The 24641-nt window shown below is 39.3% G+C and overlaps 1 protein-coding gene across 7 annotated transcripts in view; it reads left to right on the forward strand.

Annotated features, from left to right (window-relative positions):
* The window catches only part of DLG2 (discs large MAGUK scaffold protein 2), a 1019609-nt gene extending 995487 nt beyond the window's left edge, over window positions 1-24122 (forward strand). For 4 of the 7 annotated variants that reach the window (XM_061990848.1, XM_061990864.1, XM_061990829.1 and 1 more), the window contains 7 exons: window positions 1295-1340; window positions 13642-13692; window positions 14398-14499; window positions 15435-15607; window positions 16312-16421; window positions 22662-22753; window positions 23743-24122. In XM_061990848.1, the coding sequence (XP_061846832.1) occupies window positions 1295-1340; window positions 13642-13692; window positions 14398-14499; window positions 15435-15607; window positions 16312-16421; window positions 22662-22753; window positions 23743-23849 (681 nt within the window). In that variant the 3' untranslated portion in view covers window positions 23850-24122. Of the gene's footprint in view, window positions 1-326; window positions 427-1294; window positions 1341-4343; window positions 4386-13641; window positions 13693-14397; window positions 14500-15434; window positions 15608-16311; window positions 16422-22661; window positions 22754-23742 lie in introns of all 7 variants that reach the window. The other 3 variants (XM_061990818.1, XM_061990839.1, XM_061990809.1) reach the window with 2 other exon arrangements.
* The last annotated feature ends 519 nt before the right edge of the window (window positions 24123-24641 follow it).

Here is a 24641-nt window from a genome sequence, read left to right on the forward strand (position 1 = left end):
TGATTAAAGATGAGTGGCTTGATCTCAAAGCATGCTGAGCTATCTGTAGCCCTTCATTTGAACAAGGCAAACACAATAGTTTCCAAATAAGGTGCTGAAAGTTGTGATTTGTGACCTCTGTAATCAAATCGATCCAGTCTCCAGGGGCTTTGCCTTGAACCTGCAGACTTCACCACAACCACTTCTAATTCTTTGCAGCCACTTGATTTGGACTGATTTGAGTCACTACAGTTCTCTCCACTTTTACAAACTAGTTGTTTTGTCAGCATGAGTGTGACAACAATTAGACGTCCCTGTTTTTGCCCCATGCCTTTTCTCCTTCACAGTCATTCAATGACAAGCGTAAAAAGAACTTCATCTTTTCACGAAAATTCCCATTCTACAAGAGCAAGGAGCAGAGTGAGCAGGAAACAAGTGATCCAGAACGTAAGTAACCTCTTGGAGACGATGTCACATGCAGCAGCACAAAAAATGGGTGACACGCATGATATCAGTATCCCACACATCGAGGCAAATATCTGTCGTAGGCAGGCAGGACAGGTATTACTACTGTGACCAATGTGTGACTGCAATTTGGATCCAGCTGGTCCTTCCATCCCTGGAAACGTCAATGCATAAGAAAAAAATAAACAGTGACCTTATCTTTTGGAAGAGCAAATGTGGCTCCTCAGAGTTGTTGTGACACGTGTCATAAATCCAAATTTGTTTCTGATGAAATATTCTGAGATCAGAACTGGCTCAAAATCATGCAAATGTGGTTTCTTTCACAATACTAAACTAAATTATTACTTTTAAAAGGTCTGCTCTAATCTCTATTTTGCCTTTGACATCCTCCAAGTTGATTGTCATGGTCAGCTTCACTGAAAGTTTAACAATTAAATGAAGCAACCATGCTAACAGCTTAAACAGGTAAATCAGATTTTGGAATGTGTATCTCCCTGGGCACTTACTGCTCATTTAAATTGTAATGAGAACCAAGCCCAAATATTCACTTTTCTTGATAACTTCCCTCTAGATTTATCTGGTGAGAAACATTTCTGGAACTTTGGTTATCTGGTGTTCCTTCTTCCTCACAGCTCCAAAAGCCATGTATCACGGTCACTGCTTCTTTCATTGGCTGTATTCCTGTAGAATATGTTTCTAAAGTTGCCTCAGAAAGTAAAAGCAGGGATCCAGATTGCTAAATCAACATGGTCAGTCATGGTAGTATCCATTTCAACTCCACTGACTTCTTCCTTCCTCTTCTGCGGCTGTTCTTCCTTTCTCATTGCTCTCTCTGGGGACTTCCATGCAGGACATCCCCGGATTAGGTGACGACGGTTATGGAACAAAGACTCTGAGTAAGTTCCCAGGAATGGTCACTGTAAATCTTTCTTTTTGTTTTGTTTTGTTTTGGCTTCTGTTCCTTCTCTGAGGACCCTCCACTCCTAGCATGCACAAGATAGAGTCTTATTTGTTACCCAGCTGTGAATGCATTAAAAATGTTTCAATCGTTTTGTTCTGCATGACAATATTAAATAACATACAGTGTATCAAGCAGACACTTTCACTTCTTTTGTAATAACACCTTTTGTTTCTGACAGTATGTTATTGCTCCCATCATGGCAGTTTGTAGAGTAGCGTACCTAGAAATCGTTTTGCTGCCTAGACTGTTCTTTTCAGCAACAATCCCTCCCTCTCCATCTAAAGGGAAAGTTAAACATTTTAACTTGTTCACATCCTGAGGAGTTCAATAGAAAATTATTTTATGCTGCTGCTTCTGCATTTTCAGCTTTTTGCATGGGAGTGTCTGTTACTTTGCTGGATTTTAGATTAGTATTTGTTATTAATGAAAGAAGTCATTTGCAGGCTAGAGAAGACCATGCTGCAAAGCTAATTTTGGACCCATTTCACCATTAGCAACCTATTGTCTGTCATATAACCTTAATCAATTTTTTTTTTCTGATGCAGCAATCCTGTCTCAAGACTTGGCATTGCAGAATGTGTAATGTGTCAGATAATTGTTCAGAAAGAGTTTTGCTTCCTTGAAAGTTAGACCAGAAAAAATTGTACACATGAAAATATTTGCAGCTGATTTCTGTACAAGTAGCTACATCATATTCTGTATCCAGTTCTAAATAATTTAAAGAATGACACTTGCATGTGTTTGGCTGCTTCTTCCTCAGTTCTTATCCTTTTCCTTAAGTGCCAAGTAATTGGAGCAAAATGTGAGTGAATGTTAACACTGCATCGCCTACTGTTTTGTCTGTGCTTTTTAATTGCAGGAATGCACATCCATGCACACAGCTGTTGAGATTATTCCATTTCTGACTGATTTGTTGAAGGGACTTTCTAATGGTTTAACTTTAAGCCATTACAGTAGCTCGCAACTGAAAGATGAAAGCTTCATCTCTTGTACAGAGAATAGTTCTGCAAGACAGATTTTGTCAGTGATAGACAGTAAATGTCACTGCCATCTGAATTTTAATCATTCTGCTACTTTAAGTGTCATAGCAGCTCATTAGCAGCAAATGCAGATCCTTTCCTGCCGAAAGAGAATACTCCTGATCTGATAAGCCTACTAGATATCTATGTCCTTACAAAGACAAATCTCCATAACATCCCATCATTTGAAAGGAGACAACTGAATTGTGCAAATTGCTGAGGGAAAAGTAGCACAGAGGTACTACATAGGCTCTAGTTTCTCTATTAATATCGCACCTAGCTTTCAATTACTGACACATCTCTTGGCATTCCCACCCGTCCACATTTCACTAGAATTCAACTCAGATATGCTTTTTTATGACAATTCCTACCATGAAGGATATGTGTTCTTGTTTAATAAAGTTCTTCAGAGTCCTGTACAGCGTATTAGCTTGAGATAACCCCTGTTAACTTGTTATGAAATGTTGGAAAATCAATAATATTATTTCTTCAAGATCTAAGGGGATTTTTTTAAATCTTTTTACTAATCTCAAGATCAATTTTTTCTATTATTGTTTTTAGCACCCCTTCTCGTTTCTGCTGCTCCAGTAACTCTGTCAGTCCCACTTAATGAACACCAAGCCATTAGATTGGTGTGTGTGGGAAATGCAGCACCTTGCAGAGAAGAGGTGATCTTAGTACTGTTCCCATAGTCCTTTCTGACATTCATGTATGGTTTACTCTGGTTCATCCCAGGGGATTCCTGGCTTTTATGAGCTGGGAATGTTTAAAGGCAGTTGCAGGTGGATGTTGTGAGTCACCCACAACCTAATCTTCCTACTGATTTAATGACAAATATTGAACCAATTTTGGCTCCTGGTGTTTGTCAGGAAGTGACTTATTTATACTCATTGTCTATTTAAACCCTGTGTCTTTCTCATTAACTTCGGGTGGCTCCCCACTGTATAACCATTATACCATTGGCTTCTAAATGTGCTGGACCAGCTGAAAAGTTTCAACTGTCAAATGATCTTTCAGGTGCAAAGTAATCAGCATTTCTACCAAAGATGCTATTAAAACTACTGTTTAATGTGCTTCTGCAAACCTTCTGGAGGCCACATAACAAATTCTGACTGACTATAAATTGTCTGTTGACTACAGTTTGGGAACAGCAACTTCATATGATATAGATTGCGCCTTCCTTTAAATAATATGATGATAGAAACAGAACTCCAGACCTGCCAAATCACCTGTCTGACCCATCATGATAGTTCTTATATCCCTATTCACCCATCCAGATTGATCTCGTAAAGATTTTTATACTCTAGTTCAAATCCTCAGGCTAGATGATGTCTGAAAAAAAGACTTTTTCCATTTTTTTCCTTAGTTTTGTCTTAGCTTTATCTGCTTTTTTTGGACAGAGTGAAATATATACAGTTACAGTATTTGATATTGAAACCAGTTTCGTGTTAATTCGTTAATCCTTTAGAGTAGCACCCAGTGATTAAAGAAGAACACAGTTAGATGTTTATCAGAAATAGTTCCAGTGTATTAATGACACATGTTACTGATAGTTTGAATATGTGCAGACACTCAGGTTTCATTAAATTACTCAAGACATACAGCAAGATGCAAGTGGACTGTGATATACTTTGAAATTAGGTTAGCTGAGATGTCATTAATTGTCTCATCAAGAAAAGACATGGCTTTGCCATGATGCATATCACCAGCTAGTACATGTAATCTCTTTCTGAAATGTCACAAGAGAGAAAGCTTTCATTTTACCAGAGTAAATTATCCGAGTTTTCAGGTGATGTCACTGCATAGTTTTTATTTTCTCTCTGCTCAAGTACCTTTGCATGACTGTGGCAGTTCTTTTAAGTTTCTGCAGCTCTGTGGTGCTTGGTTATGTTCTTTAATTTGCTGTACTGTTCTTGCAGAACATGTTTCTTCTAATGCCAGCGATAGTGAAAGTAGCTACAGTAAGTTACTGCTTTCATTAGAGTCCTTTTACTTTGCGTTGCTTGTTCTGTTTGTTTCTTTTATTTTTTTTCTCTCCTTGCTACATTTTTGTTAACGTTAAAAAGACAGTTGGAGCAAATGGCTTGGAATTCAAATTTATGACTACATCTTGAGAACAAAGCTATAAAAGAAAAGTGGTGACCTTTATAAGAGAAGGAAGGAAGGTTGTTATTTGGGATGTCTTCTGGGACATAAAACTAAACTTGCAATTAGGTAGCCTGTGAAAGTCAAGATTGTTTGGTTTAGTGACAAGAAGTTTATTTCAGCAGGGAGAGGTCAGTTCCTTGATGATCTATTAACAACATATAACTCCATGTCTGTAGTTAAATCTCAAAAGACATCCTCTTTACAAGACTACAATTTTTACTTGCATTTCTGCATGCTTGTATGAGGGGCTAAGAAACAGTCCAAACAAACTTGTTGGGACCCTAATTTTTGGCAGAACAGATTACCTAATGTATACTGAGGTCTTCAAAAAAAAGGTAAGATAGACCTTCACCTCCCTTAGACACCATCACTGAATGACATTGATTCCCTGTAAGTGGAGATCCCAACCCTGCATTTAGTTGGAATTACAGGCACCATGTGATCATATAGCCAAAAGGCTGTTTGTACCTTCTGAGTAATTATTAGCGATACCCAAAAATGTAACCAATACAACTATTTTTCTGGAAATGGCAAACAAAAAAAATAAGGCATATCATAAACTACTAGAACTGTAATAAAGAGTAATTCAAAGGATAGATTTCTTACTAAATTGTTAAACTTTTTCAAGCCATTTGCTTAGCAAATCAAGTTTTCTGCCAGTCACTCAGCTAAGCACCCACATGCATTCAGGTAATCATCAGTATCATACCTCATATTTACTAGTCTTCACATAGTGCATAGCAGTGGAGCTCTGTTAATAAACACTGGTTTGTTTCCAAAAAACAGCTAATCTTATGCAATTCAGAAATGGTAAATTAGTCTGTATTCTCTTGTATTGCAAAGGTTTCTTTGGAAAGCAATTGCCAGAATCACAAGAAAACAGTAGGTGCTCTTGAACTGCCAAGATCCAGTTCTGAACGACTTTAATGTTTCCCATGCTGAGGAGGGGAGGAGGATTTTAGGTTTGAAATACAAGATGCTCTTTCCCCAGACCGACTTTACAATCAGGAGTGAGTCAACAGTTACATTTTCAAAAGTTTGCCTGAGCTAAATCTCCTCCAGATGTGTTTATTTCAGGAAGATCTCAGGGTAATAGCCCATAGGAGGATCCAAGCTGGTGGCTGAGCACACCATATGCCTAATGAGTAGTCCCAAATAGGAATCTTAACAGGCATGCCCCATTGCAGCCAAATATTTGGGTAAAGTCCACAAAAGCCAGTTCTGAAATTTCTCCAAAAGACAGACCAGATAAGCAGTTCCTCATTGGCTGTTCAACAGCATGAAATAAAGTGCATGTTTTCAGGTGCAAGACAGGGGATAGAAATGGTTTGGGGAAGTTAGGTGGGATATAGACACTTGGAAGGAAGAAGTAGTGCTGGAGTAACAACTGCCCATGGCAGGCACTCTCCTTCTGGAGTTGTTTCCATCTGGACAAGCTTCTGTTTCATCGCAGGAGCATACAGCCTACATCCTGTTGGCTGGAGCTCTCCACACATCACTGCTATGTCCAACAGCTGCTGCCTAGTGGAGAATATGCAGGCAGGGCTCCCTTCTCTGCCTGTGGGAGAGCTATGCCATTTAGCAGCAGAAGAAACCCATCTTAGGTTATGCCAAATGAAAGTGGCTTTAAAATCCAGGACCTGGTGACCAAATGGCCTAATTACAATTTGAAGGTATGACCTTGGGAAACTACCAGCTGGAAATTACTGTTTCAGATGGCCACAGACTCTAAACTGACTGCGTTGAATTACTATATGACCATGGTATATCAGCATATCTTCTGTGGAGGTCTTAAAGCCCTTCTGAGTTTACCTGATTACTCTCTGCTTTCAACCCTACTATGTCAACAGTATGTCCCATCACTTAGTGCATTGCAGCAAGTCTCCCCTAGGAAAATTTTACTTGGGAACAGAGAAGAAGGAGAGGCAGATGGTCAGAGAGGGGCAGTCAGCAAAATGTGAGGGCATGGATATCAGAGAGATGAGGCCTATCATAAAGTTGTCTTATGTCACTACAGTTCTGATTTTGCAGGGCTGTTGAAATAGGACATAGCACAGTAGAAGCCTATAAATGTCCCATATGTGGGAAAAGTAATTATCAGACTTTTTGAATATTTCTCAAAGGCACACTCCTCACTGCATTCTGATTTATTTATTCCTAATGAAAGGATAAAACCAATAGACTCTTAGTCTACAGCTCATTCTTGGTAGAATAAGACAACACACAATTATTATTTATGCTCTTCTTGTTTTGATCTGAGTATCTGGGAATGGGGCCCAGCATCAGTCACCTCCAAAGAACCAAGTTTGTTTTAACTCCATTTGGAGCCAGGCATGTTGCAAAACTGTTCTTCAGTGTAATGTAGAAGTACTTTGAGGAGAATTTGTGTGTTCAGGTTGAGACACTAGAAGTTATTTTACCATGACATCATGCACCTTGACTTGCAAAGTCATTTAGCCCTCAGTCTGTGGGCTGGTGAAATGGGACATACTAAGAGGAGAAAAAAAAAATAGTGAAGCTGAAAAGTTCATGGGAAGCAAGTCAAAAACTGCTGGAGAGCTCAAGGGTTTTGCATGCGGTTGCAACCCTGTCCCAATGCCCATGAGAACTAGATCCAATTCTAAGGGGTTGCCTGCCTCACTGCTTTCTAAATTGTGTGAAGTTGGGGCAGAGTGGCTGGAAATACGTCCATCAAAAAAGGATCTGGGAGAGACAGACAGCTGAACATGAGTTAACAGTATGCACAGGTTGCCAAGAAGGCCAATGGCATCCTAGCTTCTATCAGAAATAGTGTGGCCAGCAGGGCCAGGGTAGTGATCCCCCCGTTGTACTCGGTGCTGGTGAGGCTGCACCTTGAGTGCTGTGTTCAGTTTTGGACCCCTCACTACAAGAGGGATATTGAGTTGCTGGAATGTGTCCAGAGATGAGCACAGGAGTTAGGGAAGGGTCTGGAGCACAAGTCTTATGGGAAGTAGGTGAAACAACTAAGCTTGTATAGTCTGGAAAAGAAGAGGCTGAGGAGAGACATGATCACTCTGTACAACTACCTGAAAGGAGATTGTAATGAGGTGGAAATCTGTCTCTTCTCCCAAGTAACAAGTGACAGGACAAGAGGAAATCATTTCAAGTTGCACCAGGGTAGGTTTAAATTGGATATCAGCACCAAAAGGGTTGTCAGGCATTGGAAGAGGCTGCCCAGGAAAGTGACTGATTCATCATCCTTCGAGGTATTTGAAAGATGTGTAGATGTGACACAGAGACGTGGTTTAGTGGTGGACTTGGCAGTGTTAGGTTTACAGTTGGACTTGATAATCTTAAAGATCTTTTCCAACCTAAATGATTTTATGCTTCAATGAAATCATAAATTCATACCTTGGCCAGCAGAAAGAAAAGCATGTGGGTACTAAATGACTGCCAAATGCCTGTGCTCTTCTGCAGACGTTGGTATTTGTCCCTATAAAAACAGGCAAGTTGGCATCCAGAGTGAAGTATTCTGCATTTTTTCTAGTGGTTCTCTGGCAATTGCTTTAAATATGTTTTTCTAACTTTTGCTTCTCCTGATGAGCGTCTAGTAAAAAGTAGCTAGTGTTGAAACCGGTACTACTTGATCATTCCTAGAACCATTCCAAAACAAGGGTACAACTGCATAAAGTGATGCTGAAGGCTTCTGATAACTGTCCAGACTGTTCCCTGGACAGTGATTAATAGAGGAGTTACAAATTGACTGGGCTTTTTCCAGGAGATATTCTCATGAATTCGTATTTATTTAGGTAACTACATTGCTTAAAAATGTGGATGAAATATTGTTCATGTCTTGGGCTTGGGGTTAAAACATCAACTTCTTGATAGAAGTCAGATATTTTGTATTTCAAAATAATAATATATTTGAGTCTTCCTATGGAGTTTCAAGAGAAAATTCTTTGACTGCTTCTTAGCAACAAGGCTGTTGCAGGTGAACCTGATTTCCTCTGCCAGTACTCTCAACACTGGGTTTGCAATGAGTGAAAGATCTGGAGCCAATAGTGGGATTTTCTTTATCACGATAGATAATCGTCAGCTCCATTAACTTTAGGAGGAATCATAAACATATTTGAAAGCAGAATCTGTCTCTTAATGAAAAAAAAAAAAACTGGTTTTAAGCCAGGAACAAATTCTGGCCTGATCTGAGAAGGGCTGAGCTGCTGCATCACATTGGCCATGCTAATCTGAAGGCTAAAACTGATAGTTGATTTGCATCTGTTCTCAGCAATAAAACCAAGTTTGCAGAGTGCTGTACAAAGTCCTGGTCTAGCAGAAAGTTGTTCTTTTTGTGATATGAATGCATACAGCCAACTTTGACTTGTCCCTGAACTAGCTAATCAAACTATGATTGAAAGTTTATTTTGAGCACTGTAACTCAAAATGTTCAGATTTCTTTTCCAAACCAAGCTTGCAAGAACATACTTTTCCCTGTGGTCTCATCAGTTTTTATTTTGTGAGGCATGATTTTCATAATGGGCATGAATTTCAAGTCTCTCTTTTGCAAATGTGTGGTAATATTCTTACACATAGTTCAGTAAAGGTTTTTACAGCTGCCATCAAAATTACACACACACATCTATTTAGCCTAACTACATAACTGGTTGTGATTGCACCAATTACCTAGGGAGGCAATATATGAAGAAAAACTAAAAATAAAGAAAATTGTTATATAATTTTTTACCCTCTGTCAGCAAGTCACTCCTGTAACAAGATCTGAAGACTCAGAACAAGGTTAAAGGAGACCTAATTGTTATGTTAGGCCACTAATTAGGACACTTGTACACTTCCAAGGATTACTATGTTATTCGTGCACACTCAAACTAGCACAAGTATTAAAGTTTCATTTTATGCCCTCACAAGCTATATTGATCTTAAACATACATTGCCAATAGAGCACGTTTCGATCATAAGCTCTTTCTCAGACTACTGATGATCTGTTTCTGTATTGGATTTCCAGCCTTTCACAGCTATCAACATATTTCAAACAATGATGTGTTTACTTGCATAACTAGAGGTCCAGGAACGTGACTCTGAGCCAAATAGAGACTAGGCTCTTGACTGTGCAGTGCAGTCTGTGCAGATAAATCAAAACAAGAAATTGATTTCTCTGAGATCTTGCAAATGCAGTTCAGGTAATCCATACATTAGGCCAAAACCAACAGGGATGGTGACAGAGTAAAACTTCTTTGATTTTAGATCCATCTAAGACATAAAATTCAGGCAAGAGCTCAAAAATCAAATTAATTTGGCTCATCTGCATATATTTTTCTAAAATAGTAATTTTTACCTGTCTTCATAAGTACTACTTTCTTTTTCATTCATTGCCTTAGATCCCTTTACAGATTTTATCATTCACAGCCATTAATAGGATGCCAAAATCCATGGATTCACACTGCTTAAGGTGCTTGATGAGGGTGGGTGTTTGGTTACATGGTGGATGCACAATAGCAAGACAATAGGAAATGAAGCCTTTTTATGGGTTACATGAAAAATACCTGGTATCTGCCAGGTCTACACTGAAACTGGTTCTGAGTCTTTTACAGATTCTCTGTCATTTCATCAGAAAAGGAAAACAGAGGCAACACCTTCAATCTATTTTAGGGTTACCCCTCTGAAACACCATTAAATTCTTTAAAAAATGAAATTAGTAGTCCTCATGAAAGTTATTTGACCTCTCTATCCAATTTATAGAGGCTACGAGTTACAACAAACTTCGGGTCATTCTTGTCTTCCCAAGCATGAGTAATCATCAACAGGCAAACCAAGAACAAAGGGAAGTAGAATAACAGTGATTCCAGAAAAGTGAAAGCCCTCCAATAATTTTACTCCTATTACATTTTTTAAAGTCTCCTCTTTCTTTCCTCTTTGTGTTTCTTTTCCTCTCTTTTTGATTTGATGAAGTTTTACTGAAGAGCAAGAGATCTTGCCAAAATCGTACAGAATGAGCTTTTTCTTTTTTCTCATTTTTTACCTGCTAAATTTCACAAAGATTTTCCAGATCAATACAGCTAACCTGTGCTAATTAAGCCATTAATGTGGGTGTTAAATGAGGCTTAGTCAAATGATAAATAAGAGCCCATATCTTACTGAATTTCACACTGTCTCTCTCACCTCAGAGACATCTCAAGGTTATAGCAATCCGATTATTGATTGATTCTATAGCTCTCAATTCTACTCAGTACTTTATGGACTACTTGAAAACCATGAAGTACTGACTGAGTAGAGAAAGAATGCCATCTGGTATGGTTATACACATGCATATAGGTGGACCTGCTTCTGCAGGGGGGTTGGACTAGATGTCCTCTAAAGGTCCCTTCCAATCCCTTCCATTCTATGATTCTATCGGCCTCTGAGGACTCACAGGGTTTTCTGGATAGTGCCTAGAAGGATTTTATTTGCTTACAAACTTGATCTTCCTGAGCCCTTTTTCCAGAAAAGTAAAGTTGTGGAAATGGTGCAGCTTTCCCCTGTGTTTACCCTGAAACTCAGTGCTGAAGAGCCTTCACTCAGGAAGATGTCTATCTTTAGTCTCTGTGTATCACAGTCAGCCTCAATGTTTCTCCTTACTTGCTGCAACCCTTTCCAATGGCTTAAGCTTCAGCACAATTTGAGTGGGCTTAATTCTTTTATTTGCCTTCAGTCTGACCACAGTTTCATGGGACTTCTGTGAAAAGACAGGCTTTTTTTGTCTCTATAGCCCATACCCTACTGTTAGCATGGATGCAATGACAGCTTTAGCATGTAGACAAAAACAAAGGGTATTATTGTGCTGGCTATAATTCTGTGCCAAAGCCAAATATTAGCCCACAGAGAAATTTTTAAACAATAGTGTCAGAGCTATTGGTTATTTTCCTTCAATTGCTCTTGTCACTGTCACTCCCATGGGATTCTACTGTTAAATGCAGATGTCTGGCCTTGCTGTTATGGGACAGTGGAGATAAACATACCCATCTGACTTTTTCTCTCATCCCAAACTAGACACCTAAAATAGGTCGGATGACTCACGCCTTAGAATAAGCACCTGCCTATTTGTAGGCACCCATTGACTCTAAAGGGTGCCTAGGGACCAGTTCAGACATAAACACTCATGACAAGTTTCTGAAATTGGCTGAAGTTAATTCCCATCTGTACATCTGTTTGACACTGAAAGAAATATTTTCAAGTTTAAGTACAAACAAGACCCCCTTCACATGCTTAGTACACAATAGCCTCAACACCCAGCCCAAGACTGACTTTCTCAGGCTGTTTAAGACCATCACCTTGGCTTTGAGGGGCTGGGGGCATGCTCACCCAGGCAGGAACATGCTTACCCAGCCTTGAGAGAGAATTGTTTCATCTCCAAGGGAATGGGACATCCTGGATTTTATATGACCTACAAAATTCCCAGAGGAACTTAAGGGAAAATAGTACAATTTAATGCACAAAATGTAATGTAACAATAATTCTAAGTTTTTAACTTTGCAAAAAGCCAAAGTTAAGCAATTGCAGTGTCAAACATTTGCAAATAGAGAAGAAAATCCATTATCCACACTCCTTATATGTTATGTTGCCTTGTCCTCAAAAGCTGTCTCATTTCTTCCTTTTGTTAAAAATGATGTTTTCTCCTCTGCTTTTTCAGCACCATGTTAGGTTGGGGTTGGCCCTGACTTTACTCCCTCTCTCCTAACACAACAGTACAGTTTTTAATTGCTTTTTCTGTCATTGTCCTTCATTAGAAAATTATTCTTGCTTGAAAAGCTTTCTTACACATTTCTCACAGCTGTTTAGGTAACAGGTCACAACAAACATCTATCAACGTATCAGCTGTATGAGATTTATGACACACAGGCTATTTGTCAGCTTAAGAATAAACCATGAAAGTTTTGTACCTGCTTGATTCTTAAGCATTGCCTCCAATAAAAATCCTGTCAATATCATTAATGAAGCCTCAAAAGTGACTCAGTAATCAGACTGCTTCAGAGTGAGGTGTAGCCCCCTCTAAATCCTACCTATATCATCCGTCATTTGTCAGGCAGCACTCTTCCCCTGCATGTGTACACTTTGGTTTGGCAGAAGCCCACCAGAATAATGCAACACAAACTTATGTACATGCAAGCAGATTAAATGAAAGCAATCCCGCCTGTTTTATAGAACCCTAGTACCCCTTATGACAATTCTATAGTATCTAAATTACATGTAAAATCACCTCTGTGGACCTTCCCAGAGACAAGCCCTGAACTGAGTAAAAGTTCACTTTTCTAAGCCTAAGTCATACTAGAACCTGCCAGAGCCCTTATGTGGTACCAAGTATGTGACAGTGATCCGGAAAAAGAAATGTCCAGGAATTATTCCTGCAGGTTGAAGAGTCCTCCCCTCTCTCCTCTTGCACTCTCATAGAGGAGAGGACAGTGAGGTATTGGGGCTGTACACCTGCACTCAAGTCATGATCCATATAGTGCCACTTGTTTCTCATGGCAAATTTCTCAGCTTTTAAATACCACCCTGAGGAAACAGCCCTGCCCTGACATGAGTGAGGGAAGGATAAGTGTGTAAAATATGATACTGTGAGGTTTCTGTTCAGGGGAAAGGATAAAGGTCAGAAAATAGCTTACAGCTGGATGTCAGGCTATGAATCAAACAGATAATAGAGATTATGCACAGAAAGATGATAAACCCAAATGTATATATTCTGAGGATAAAAAAAAATCTCAGTTTAAGTAGCCTGTGGATTTGCCTTGCAGCAGCATCTTAGGGCCCTAACAATTGGACAAGCATCTTATATTTCTGTGCTGTCCTTGTAAACAGCCTTGCTATCAAATCAATAGATGAAGCCTTATTATTGAAAATCCCAATTTCAGCAAAGATAATTCAAACATGTAGTAGGGGAGGGAGAAGAAGGAAAAAAGTGATCCCCACACTTTAAAGTTATGGGGGAGTTTGGAATGGTTCTGGAGAGAGCATTACCACAGAGAAGTGTTGAACCCAATCTGTCTCTATGTGAAGCATTGTATCAAGCTTAAATACTTGACGTGTTAGTTTCAATTTCTCTTCTCTTTCTTCTCTCATCAGGAGGCCAAGAAGACTGCATCTTTTCTTATGAACCTGTCACCAGACAGGAAAGTAAGTTCCATCTGCTTTTCTGTCACTTCTATTTTCCATTTCATGTTTAGGGGGCCAGCAGAGCGGTAAGCCTTGCTGTGCCAGTCCGGTTCATTGTGCCTCCTTTTTCTTGGCCACTTTGACACATACAAGAGAAATGATGTAAGGGTCTCACTCACTAGCCCCCACTTCCTAATGTTCTCAGAACCCTAACCAGTATGCTGTCATGGACTTTACTACTAAATACATTCATGTCTCTACAAAATGCTGAAGCATGTTTTCTAGATTTACTGCAAAGCATGAGAAGCCTTTATTACTTTCCTTCTCCTGTGATATGTACCTCTAACCAGGGTAGATAAACCTACAGGAAGGCAACTGTAAGTGGGAGTACATCCACGTGATTTAATGGAGGATGCATTCATTTAAATGAGGAGATAAAAATCCTACAATACCCTTTCCACGCCCCATGAGAGTTCATCTGCAAGCATTTGGGAGTGACCTTGATGAGCAATCGCAAATCTGTGTCCATGCACCATCACAGAGCTCTGCAAAATGAGTGGCACTCATTCCTTTTTTCCTTACCTGTAACAATAAGTAATTTACTCATCAATAAAACATACACCTAAGTTCTCACTTCATACATAAAAGCAACAACTTTGGTTAGTGCATCTTTGGGAAGATAACCATTATTGATTATCAAAATGTGCCTTTCTTTTTGCTGTTCAGTTAATTACACCAGGCCAGTTATTATTCTGGGTCCTATGAAAGATCGGATCAACGATGATTTGATATCTGAATTCCCTGATAAGTTTGGGTCGTGTGTACCACGTAAGTATGATTTACTCTTTGAGTGATCTGTATGTCTTGGTGCCACACATTAAGTGAATTGCTGTGAATGTAGCATCCATGAACTATATGTAGCTGAGTTTCCCAAAAGCTTTTTTTTTCATTAGACAAAAAAATGAGGAAAAGAACAAACAAACAAGCAAGATTGTGAAGGTCTGGAAAGAATTTCTCAAAAGAATTGTGCCCAAAAGCTGTAGCTCTTTTTGTAAAAGCAAGAGCCTTCTAGACACTGATTCTATTTACCCATCACTTGTTCTGTAGATTCTCAAATAAAAGTTTTTAATACTGGTAAAATGTAAAAAGTTTCAACTCCATTTCACAGTATATATCAAGAATAATAGAGAGTAATCTGTGCTTTGTGTGAGATCTAGACTGCTTAATCTGAAAGCAATATTGGACACTGAATTTAGCTGAGTGTTTATGTCTTGGATCATTAGAGCTTGCTGAGTGTTTATTTCAGACCCTGATTGCAGTCCTACTTCATTTTAAACTGTTGTCTGCAAATACAACAGCTTAAAAGTGCTTTAGATGAGATCAGAATCAGCCTTATAATTAAGGCTAAATTAAATTGAGGAGATTGCGATTTACTTTGCCACTGTAATAGGATTTGATTTACAATCTGGAATGAATTTTGGGGGGGATTTGTGTGTGATCCTGCTGAAAAAAGTGGAATTCTGGTAAATTCTAATTTTATCTTAGCCTGCAAGTATAGCTTGAAAGTAAACATCAGAAGGTATTACTTTAGAAAGATAGCCTTATTGTCATAAATCTATTGAAAAGCCAAAGATCTGCTCCCAGACATGGAGCACCTCGACTTGCAACAGTCTCAGCATTGTCTGCTGAACAAACCTTAATTGCAGCATTTTGGGCATTCAGTGTTTTTAAGGCTGCTTGATTCTGTCTCTTGTTTCATGCAGATACCACACGGCCAAAACGTGACTATGAAGTGGATGGGAGAGATTATCATTTTGTCATTTCAAGAGAACAAATGGAAAAAGATATCCAAGAGCACAAGTTTATAGAAGCTGGGCAGTACAACGATAATTTATATGGAACTAGTGTCCAGTCTGTGAGATTTGTGGCAGAAAGGGTAGGTTGGCACTAGCTTTCTTGACCACGCAACATGATCTGTTTTGTTTCCACATTGAATTTCAAGCACAATTCTTCTGACAAACTATATATAAAGTATCTGCAACACAGCATCCTAATATGTATAGGCTTTATAGTGACTCCACAAGTAGTCTCTGACTTTGAATGACAACATCCTTGGTGCTTTCTGTACCTGGATGTAGTACCAGGAATCTAACACCATGCCTCAAGTACACCCCAAAACAGCCTTCCCTCTTCCTTCTGCAAGACAGGTAAATAAACTTATCTCACTTTCACAGAGGCAAAAGAATGAAGCACAGAAAGATTAAATTACTTGCCTCAAGTGACACGGGGAATCCTTGACAGAATCAAGAATGAATTAACCAGTAAGAACATAGGCTTCCTCTCACTTTTATGAACTTATTTTTCCTCATTTCAGAAGAAAATCCTCCTCCCCACACACAAAGTTCATTCCAGTAAAAATTAAAAGCAGATTTGTTCCCACGTCTCCAGTGTGTATTTTATATTAGGACCAAAGCAAAGTAAAGGATGCAGCAGAGTGGAGCACGTGCCTTGGGTCCCTCCGCTTGATGTGCCATTTATGGCCCCATTCCAGGGGACAGCATTGCAGAATTGCTACCCTTTTTTTGGCTCATCTGAAGCAAACTCTGCAAAAATAAACAAATCCTCATCTGTTTCCAACAGGGCAAGCACTGTATACTTGATGTGTCAGGAAATGCTATCAAACGACTACAAGTTGCACAACTCTATCCTATTGCTATCTTCATTAAGCCTAAATCATGGGAACCTCTGATGTAAGTATAAACTCTTTCAAGCATTTTATTTTCAGGGTACAGTCTCAAGTGGCACAGCACAGATCTTGAGTCTACATTTTGTCTGTCCTGTAAATCACACAGAATCACAGAATCATAGAATGGTAGGAGTTGGAAGAAAACTCTGGATCAACCAGCCAAACCTCTCTTCTAAAACAAGTTCACCTAGATCAGGGGGCACAGGAATATGTCCAGACAGGTTTTGAAAACCTCCAGAAAAGGAAACTCCACACCCTCTGGGCTTCCTGTTCTGGAGCTCGCTCACTGTCACAGAAGAGTAGTTTTCCCTTGTGTTCAAGGGGAACTTCCTATATTCCAGCTTGCATCTGTTATAATTGTTGATAAGGTCCCTGCTCAGCCTTCTCCAAGCTAAACAGTCCCAGTTCCCACAGCCTTTCCTCCTAAGAGAGATGTTCCAGCCCCTCATCATCTCAGTAGCCCTCCACTGGACTCTCTCCAGAAGTTCTCTATCTCTCTTGAGCTGGGGAGCCCAGAACAAGACACAGGACTCCAGATGAGGCCTCACCAGGGCAAAGTAGAGGAGGAGGAGGAGAATCTTCCTCGACCTGGTGCCCCAGGATGTCATTGGCATACAGGCAGGTTTTGAAAATCTCCAGAGGAGACTCCGCTTCTCTGGGCAGCTTGTGCCAGGGCTCCCTCACCCACCCTCACAGGAAAGAAGCTGCTTCTTGTGTTCAAGTGGTACTTCCTATTTTCTAGTTTGTGTCTGTAAAATAAGTAACAACAGGAGGAGGTGGGAACAGCAGAGACTTGCTCTCCCCGCCTGCCATCCACTGTATTCTGGCATCTCAAAGAATAAGCAAAATTTGCCTTTGAACCTTTCCCACAGGGACATTTGGGTTTTCGTGGTGGACCATGAAGGACTCCTTGCCAGTGCTTGGTGTACTTTTCCCAACTTGTGCAGAAAGTTCACCAAGGACTCATGTGGCATGGCTTGTGCCATCCAGCCTTGGCTGCTTTTGAGGTGTAGAGTCTGCTTACAGGAAGTGAGCCAAAGCGTAAACCAGTGTCACACTTGCAATGTGTGCCTCTTCATCAGCCCTTCAATTACATGAAGGTCTATAAGAGGATAGGCAAGGACTCATGGGGCTGGAGAGGGGCAGACATAACACTTAAAGAGGGAAAGAAAAGGCACCAACTTGATGCTGTCCCCAGGCAACCTAATTTCAATATTCAGAAAAACACTGGAATCCAGGGATCAGTTAAGCAACTCAAGTATAACTGAGAGATTAAAAGTGTTCTAAGAGGTGGCCAATGTCTGTGGGTCAAGAGCAGATCAAATCAATTAATCAGTGAGATGGAATATATATCAATAATTGTATTGCATCTTGACTTTTATTCTGGCTCCATGGGACTCTCAGTAGCATCTTAGGGTAATATAGTCCAGAGGGACTCACTAGAGACCATGTGCATGGCCACACTCAGTCACTGAAAATGGCATTGTTAAACTAGAAGGAAAACAGAAATCCTGCAAGTCTATGTCCAGAGGGGTTTCCCTGTTTGGTATTACTTGTTGTTTTCATGAATTACTTGAATGATGAATTGAGCAACACTTTTGTAAAGTTTGTAACTCAGGACTGAAAGAGGTGGTAAGCACTTAGGAGCATAAGAGTAAAACTCAGTGCAAGGTCTGTAAGATGAAATTCAGCACAAAGGAGAGAAAATGAAATGCATGAGTACAAGCAGGGAATAATTAAGCTGTAGCACTGCAGAAAAATCATCTGGCAGTTAGATAGAACACATGGGAATATGAATGGATGGATAATGCAGTTGCAAAAAAAGGAAACTGCCATTGTGGGCTGCACTAACATCACTGTTGTGCAAGGACACAACAGACAGCTGTTTTATTTCACTGGGTATGGGTGAGGGCTCAGCTGGAGCACTAGCCTGGTTCTGCATTCCACCCTGGAAGTGGATGAGGAACAGAGATTACCTAGTGTCAAGGAGGAAGGACTGAGGAGGAAATAGGCAAATGATCTTTATCCTGGTTAAAGTTTAAGATAAAATACCTCATGATTAATTGGTTTCCATGGTAATGCACTAGTTATCATCTTAATTTCTGTGATAGGGATGAAGTTTTGCACAGGATCTGCAAAGGCCATCTGATGCCATAGCTATCTGCTAACACAGCTAAAACATAGGCATCCCCTCTCCTGTGAAGGATCCATAGCTGGTTATGATAAGGGTGTGCCCACAACCATTGGGTGACAGAGCTGGAGAATTCTAACACGCCCCATCCCAAATGTTCATCCTCCCTGGCCCTGCCCTTTGGTGGGAAGGTTGTTGTGTATCCGGTGTCCTGACCAAAGCCATCTTGGGTTGAATGACTTCTTGACATTTTTTCCAGTTCTACAATTCAGTCAGAATCTGATTATTTTGCTGTGTAGAAGAGGAGGAGCAGTTTGATGGCCTATCTTCTGCACTGTTTTAAGACAGACCTCAGCCTACAGTTTTACATAAAATACTTCTACTGTTTAATACTGACATTGCATCTGGGGTGGTAAAAAAAGAAAAAAACCTAAATTAAAGTGGCCCTGATTCCAAAACTACGTTAGACAATCAGAAATGTGACAATAATATAAAGACTTAATTCATTTGATGTAAGAACAGATTGACTGAAAAGTGTGATGGAAATGCAAAATATTATGACAATCATCCTGTCATTAAACCAAAGCAATGCTAATATTTCACTAAGGACCAAACAAGTTATGCAGAGTTAGCAGAATTTTCCTTACTGATATAAATCACAAGTAGGCTACTCTTTCAAGTCTAAAACTGTCTCAGTGTTGACAATATGGTATAGACAAAGTGAAATCCATTATCTGATTTTGAGTTCCTTCTTCTGGAAATATCCCATGGAAGGCACCTTTAATTAGAAATCCAAACTTTTGTGAGACAGAAAAAGTCCTTATGTATCAGCACTAGCTTGTAGTAATGTGTAAGTAATGTGGCTTATATAAATAAATTATTTAAGCACAATTCAATTCCTGGAAAACAAAAAGAAAAGATAAAAATGTAATGAACTCAGGCATTCTAAATGAGTTTCTTCCCTGCAGCCTGCTCCCCACAAGTAATCTTTTATCTAGTTAATCTATCTAATGTGTATCTTTGTAATCAAGTAGCACCCAAAATTATTTTCTAACAGAAATTAGAAGTTTTTTTAATAGAAACAGAATTATTTGTTTAAAGAATCGTCTCGAGAGTAATTCTGAGCCCATAATTATGAAAATCAACTATTTTATTAAATAATGAAGCTAAGTCACTCAGAGTCTGGGTAAACAAATGCATACCCTGACTTAAGCAGTAGTGAGTTGCATAGATTAACAGATGTAACCACTTCCCAATAGATAGTATCATTTTAGTATGGAGAAGTTTAACAGGGTAAATCAGTGCTCTATGAGAATAGAAAGAGGATGTTTTTGCAACAGTGTACCTGTCCTCACTTTTTTGTGTATGCAACTACTACAACACAAAAATTATAGGTTTATCTGCCATAACTAAATGAGTTTAGAATTAGTGTAATAGCAAAGTAAAACCATAAAAGACCAAAAAAAAAAAAGAAATCTATCAGAAGATGCAGAGAAACAAAGTCAAAAGATTTAACTTGTGGCACAATCAGTGGATAAAACTGAAAGGTCTAATTCTCATTTATACATGTGTTCCTTTGCACTCATCTGACATTGAAGTGTGAAGGGAACATATTTTAAGCTTGGACCTGTACTTGAAAGGTGGCTATCACTAGTTGTGTGGAAATACCCTGGGTAACACTGATGACTACGTTAGTGCAAACGCATAAGAGGCTCTTGGATGTAAAAGTAATCAGCACACATAGCCTGAGTTAGATGTCTTGTGATCCTGCTTTCTTCAATTAATTTAAGTCCTGACAATCAAATAGCTGTCAACAAACTGCTCCCCTTTCCTTTCTTTCGCATCTTTACATGTCTCCACCTCACAGATTTAATCCCTGTTGGTACCTCTCAATTGGCCTCTCTCTCTCTAGGAGTTATTGGTGGCATCACAGAAATGAGAGCTGGCAGTAACGAAGAGGCTGCCTGTGTGAGCTCTTCACAGGCAGAGGAGGAAATGTGCCTGGAGGGACAGCTCTTTGCCAGCATTTTAAATTCACCAGCTGTGCAGGTCCCAGGCTAAGAAAAGAAAAAAAAAGGGACTATTGTTTGACAGCACTTCTAATTCATCATGAAAAATGGACATCACAATCCTCCTCATTCTCCATCTTTCCTCCTGAAGGAATGAAGCATGAATACCATTTGCCAAGTTTTACACCCCAGGCAAATCTATGCCCTCCATATACAATGCAAATTTCTGTTTGTGTTAGTTATTATTTCAAGTGCTTCTTTATATATTTATTTGTATTTTGCCCTGTGATAGTCAAGGATCTTGAGAAATGCTTCTCAGAAATTTAGCAGAAGAAGATCTGGAATGAGGAGGATGTTGTTAACACTAAACTATGGGCTGAGTGTCCTTAAGATGAGATAAAATGTTCAGTTTGCATAAGAATTTACAATGCTGTTTGAATGCTACTTCAAGACAATTTTGGTTCAGTCACCTAAAGACATATTCAAGTAGGTAGAGCTAATGAGAAACCCAGCTAGATAGCAATCCTTCTAATAAATAGAATCACTAGTATTACAAATGTAGTGTATGACACAACATGACATAGATCAGTGCATATTCAACCAATTTATTTAATCCACAAATAACTCTTGGAAATTTCTAAGGAAGTCTTTGTTATCTTTCATTTTTAAACCTGCTTTCTGTTTTGCATTAATACTTCCAGAGACTTTTCTAAGCAGTGTTCTCAGCTATATGGTTAATTCTATAGATAGACAGCTTTATGTCATTTCTAAAAATACCTTTTTGCATCCTGGACACCTTATAGAGTACTTTTTTGAAGCCAAGTAGTAGGAGCTGTAGCAACTTCATACTCTTGTGCACTTCATACATCATTTTTTATGCACCATCATGCACATCATTTCCTACATGCATCACCCATGTCATACTGTATATAGTCCATTACCACATAATCACATGATTCAGTGCAAGGCATTAAATCAGGTTTATGTAGAACACAAGATGTTCCCTTCTCTTGCTTTCCTAGTTGCCTCAGAAAATTTCCATCATGTTTTAAGAAAAATTAATCTAAGCTGTGAAAAAAATGCTAGAACAAACAAAGTCTATTTATTATTGCTGTTTCTTTTGGATATCTGCAGGCATATATGTGTAAGGCAGAGACAGAGTATGAGCTTGATTCTTTCCAAGTGTGTAGTGGTATTAAAAGCTGAATGTGCATGGGCAAGATAACTCATTTCTTAAAGTTATTAAATAACACTTCTGCTGAAACAGAAATGTTCCATCAAATAACAAAATGATGGCAATAACTGTGTTATTGACACTGTCTATGTTTTTACAAATATTGGCACACAATACCTTTTAGAATTTACATGACACACTTAACTGGGAATCTCTCTAGTTAATCAGAAAGGGCTGGAACAGAAAACATAAATAAATAACTCAACTCCTTCTGATGGGAAGACTCAGTTTTATTACTCACAGTACCTGGAACTCAACTTGAACCAGGTCATCTCTGTGGAAGACACGTTGGGTCCTTCTGGGGCTTCCCTAGATGGCTTACAACGACTCTGGAACTCCTTCTACAGGGTCGGGAGCTTCAGTGTGCTGAGTCCTGCTTTTAATCGTTACTTCACTTCCCTGGCCCCAGCCACAGTTAATACTCAGCTTCCATTTCAGTATTTTAGACAATGTTATTCAGCTGTGACAGCCAGCTGTGGATCTAGGAGGTGCTTCAGCTGTGGAGCCAAGAGTACTCTGATAGTTCAGAACTTGAGACCTCCTGGTTCTCAGACTTACCCATAGGTTCTCGGTGCCACAAGTCCATCTCAGTTAGCAGTTACCAGATTTAGGCCTCATATTTTGTTTGTTAATGTAGAGTAGTCAACACAAAACTGAAATTTAGTGGAGAAATGGGAAATAGTCTGGAAATGTGGGTTTATCCTACACAAGAATGAAATTAAATTTAAAATACTGAAACTGCCCATGAACTGATGGAAGTTTCACTGCTTGATTCTTGCACCATCTCAATCCATCTGTAATTGGGTTGAATGTATCTTTTAGAAAGCTGTAAGAATCTAAACTTTTTGATGGCTTCCTCTGTGTTTCTAGGGAAATGAATAAACGTCTCACAGAGGAGCAAGCGAAGAAAACCTACGATCGAGCAATTAAATTAGAACAAGAATTTGGAGAATATTTTACAGGTATATTTTTATTAAAAACCTTTTTTTCCTAAGTTATAGGTTTGTTGTTGCAAAACTGTGGTATCAGCTCTATCTCTGGCCTGGAGTGCATATCAGTATAGTGTGCCTATGGTAAGGGCTCTTGGCTTCACACTATTGTTTTCCTGAAATTCAAGAACAGTTGAGGCATTCAACTTCTCCAAAGTTTCATGCCCTGAAGGAATAACTCTGCATGAATTTTACTCAATCCCTGACCCAAAACTGCTTTTAATGAAGTTATTAAAATCATTGCATCACTGCATTTGTACGGACCAAAGAATTCATCAGCAGCTCAAGGCAAGAGCTCAAGCTATGGATTATGGGAAGGAAAGAGAATGGTATCTTCTTTCTGACCTAGAAAAAAGCAAACATAAAACCTGAGCCTGAGCATTTACGCAGTTCCCTACCCAGGGAACTGGCATTTGTGGATAAACTCCCAAAAGTCCACAGCTGACCCTCCACATGCTAATATTGTACATGATCTGAACTGCTGTTCCAGACTTATGCTGGACAGACAAGGAATTTGCTTTATGTTGCTTTATCTTCTATCAATTTGGGTCTTATCTAGTTAACTTTTGCAGCCAAAAGTCTGTTTACTTTAACTAGGACAGGAAAATAATAGGCTGTAAATCTGCTGCTATTCACTGTAGCTTCTATATCAAAAGAAATATAAAGTTTTGGTTTGCAACACTGGGAACTACCATGCTGCCCTCATATAGGACAGACCTGTTGTTCTCAAAACTAACCTAGCTCAATCTTCTTACTACAAGCAGTAGGACAGGTCTCTGTCATGGGTTTGAACATAGTTTCCATCTGCAGGGTTTATGACTTTTCCACAATCAACAATATCACAGTATTCTGTCACTTCTTCTCATTTCATCAGTATCTATGGTTACACTGAATATCTGCTGACACTGGATGCTGTAGAATATATCGACTAAAAGAAATGTTGATATGTTTTCTTACTGCAGCTATTGTCCAAGGAGATAGCTTAGAAGATATATATAATCAATGCAAACTTGTAATTGAAGAACAATCTGGGCCTTTCATCTGGATTCCTTCAAAGGAAAAATTATAAATTAGCCACTGCACCTCTGATTACGACGGGAGAATATTTAGAAGAAAACTATAATATACTATTTGGAGGCTTTCCTGTTTTTGTTGCATTTATGTTCTTTGCAGTCAATGTGAATTTTGATGAATGTACGACACAAAGTGTTTGAAGCCATGAAGGACATTGATGGGTCAAAGGGTAGGAATAAAAAGACTTCTACCATATAAAGCAAATCTGTTGTGTGCTCAGAGCACTACATGTAGGTATAAACTTTGACATGGAGACTCTCTGTCAAGGGGAGCTAGCCACCTCCTGTGCCCATGCGGACATTTTGATCAATTTCAATGGCTGAGCTCAGTGTGTTGATTGCTTTAAAGAGAAGTTCCCAGCTCTTGAACCTCATATAGGGCTTGATCCTGCAAGGCGCTCAGCACTTGACCCCAATTCCTACACCAGTAGACCATTGACTTGGAGTCATTTGTGACCCTTCCCAATGCCATTCAGCCCCTTCAGTTCCGGTAGGACTATTCATGTGCTCAAAGCTAAGCACAGGCTTAAGCATTTTGCTGGATCAGGGCCACATGCACCTTGCAAAATCAAACTCAGAGTACTTGGGCCACTTCCTACTGAAGTCACTGGTAGGACGCTCTTTGACTTGACTGGGAGGTGGGTCCTATTCTAAGCTTGTCATTGCACATTTGTAGTTGGTACACCTCGACTTTGGTAACTATGCACATCTTATGATTTCTGAAACCATGTCAAGCATTTCTTTTTTCCCCTTTGGAAACACAATTGCGTCAGGAAATAGTAACAGTA

Source organism: Colius striatus, chromosome 1, assembly GCF_028858725.1.
Source record: "Colius striatus isolate bColStr4 chromosome 1, bColStr4.1.hap1, whole genome shotgun sequence".
Classification (NCBI taxonomy): domain Eukaryota; kingdom Metazoa; phylum Chordata; class Aves; order Coliiformes; family Coliidae; genus Colius; species Colius striatus.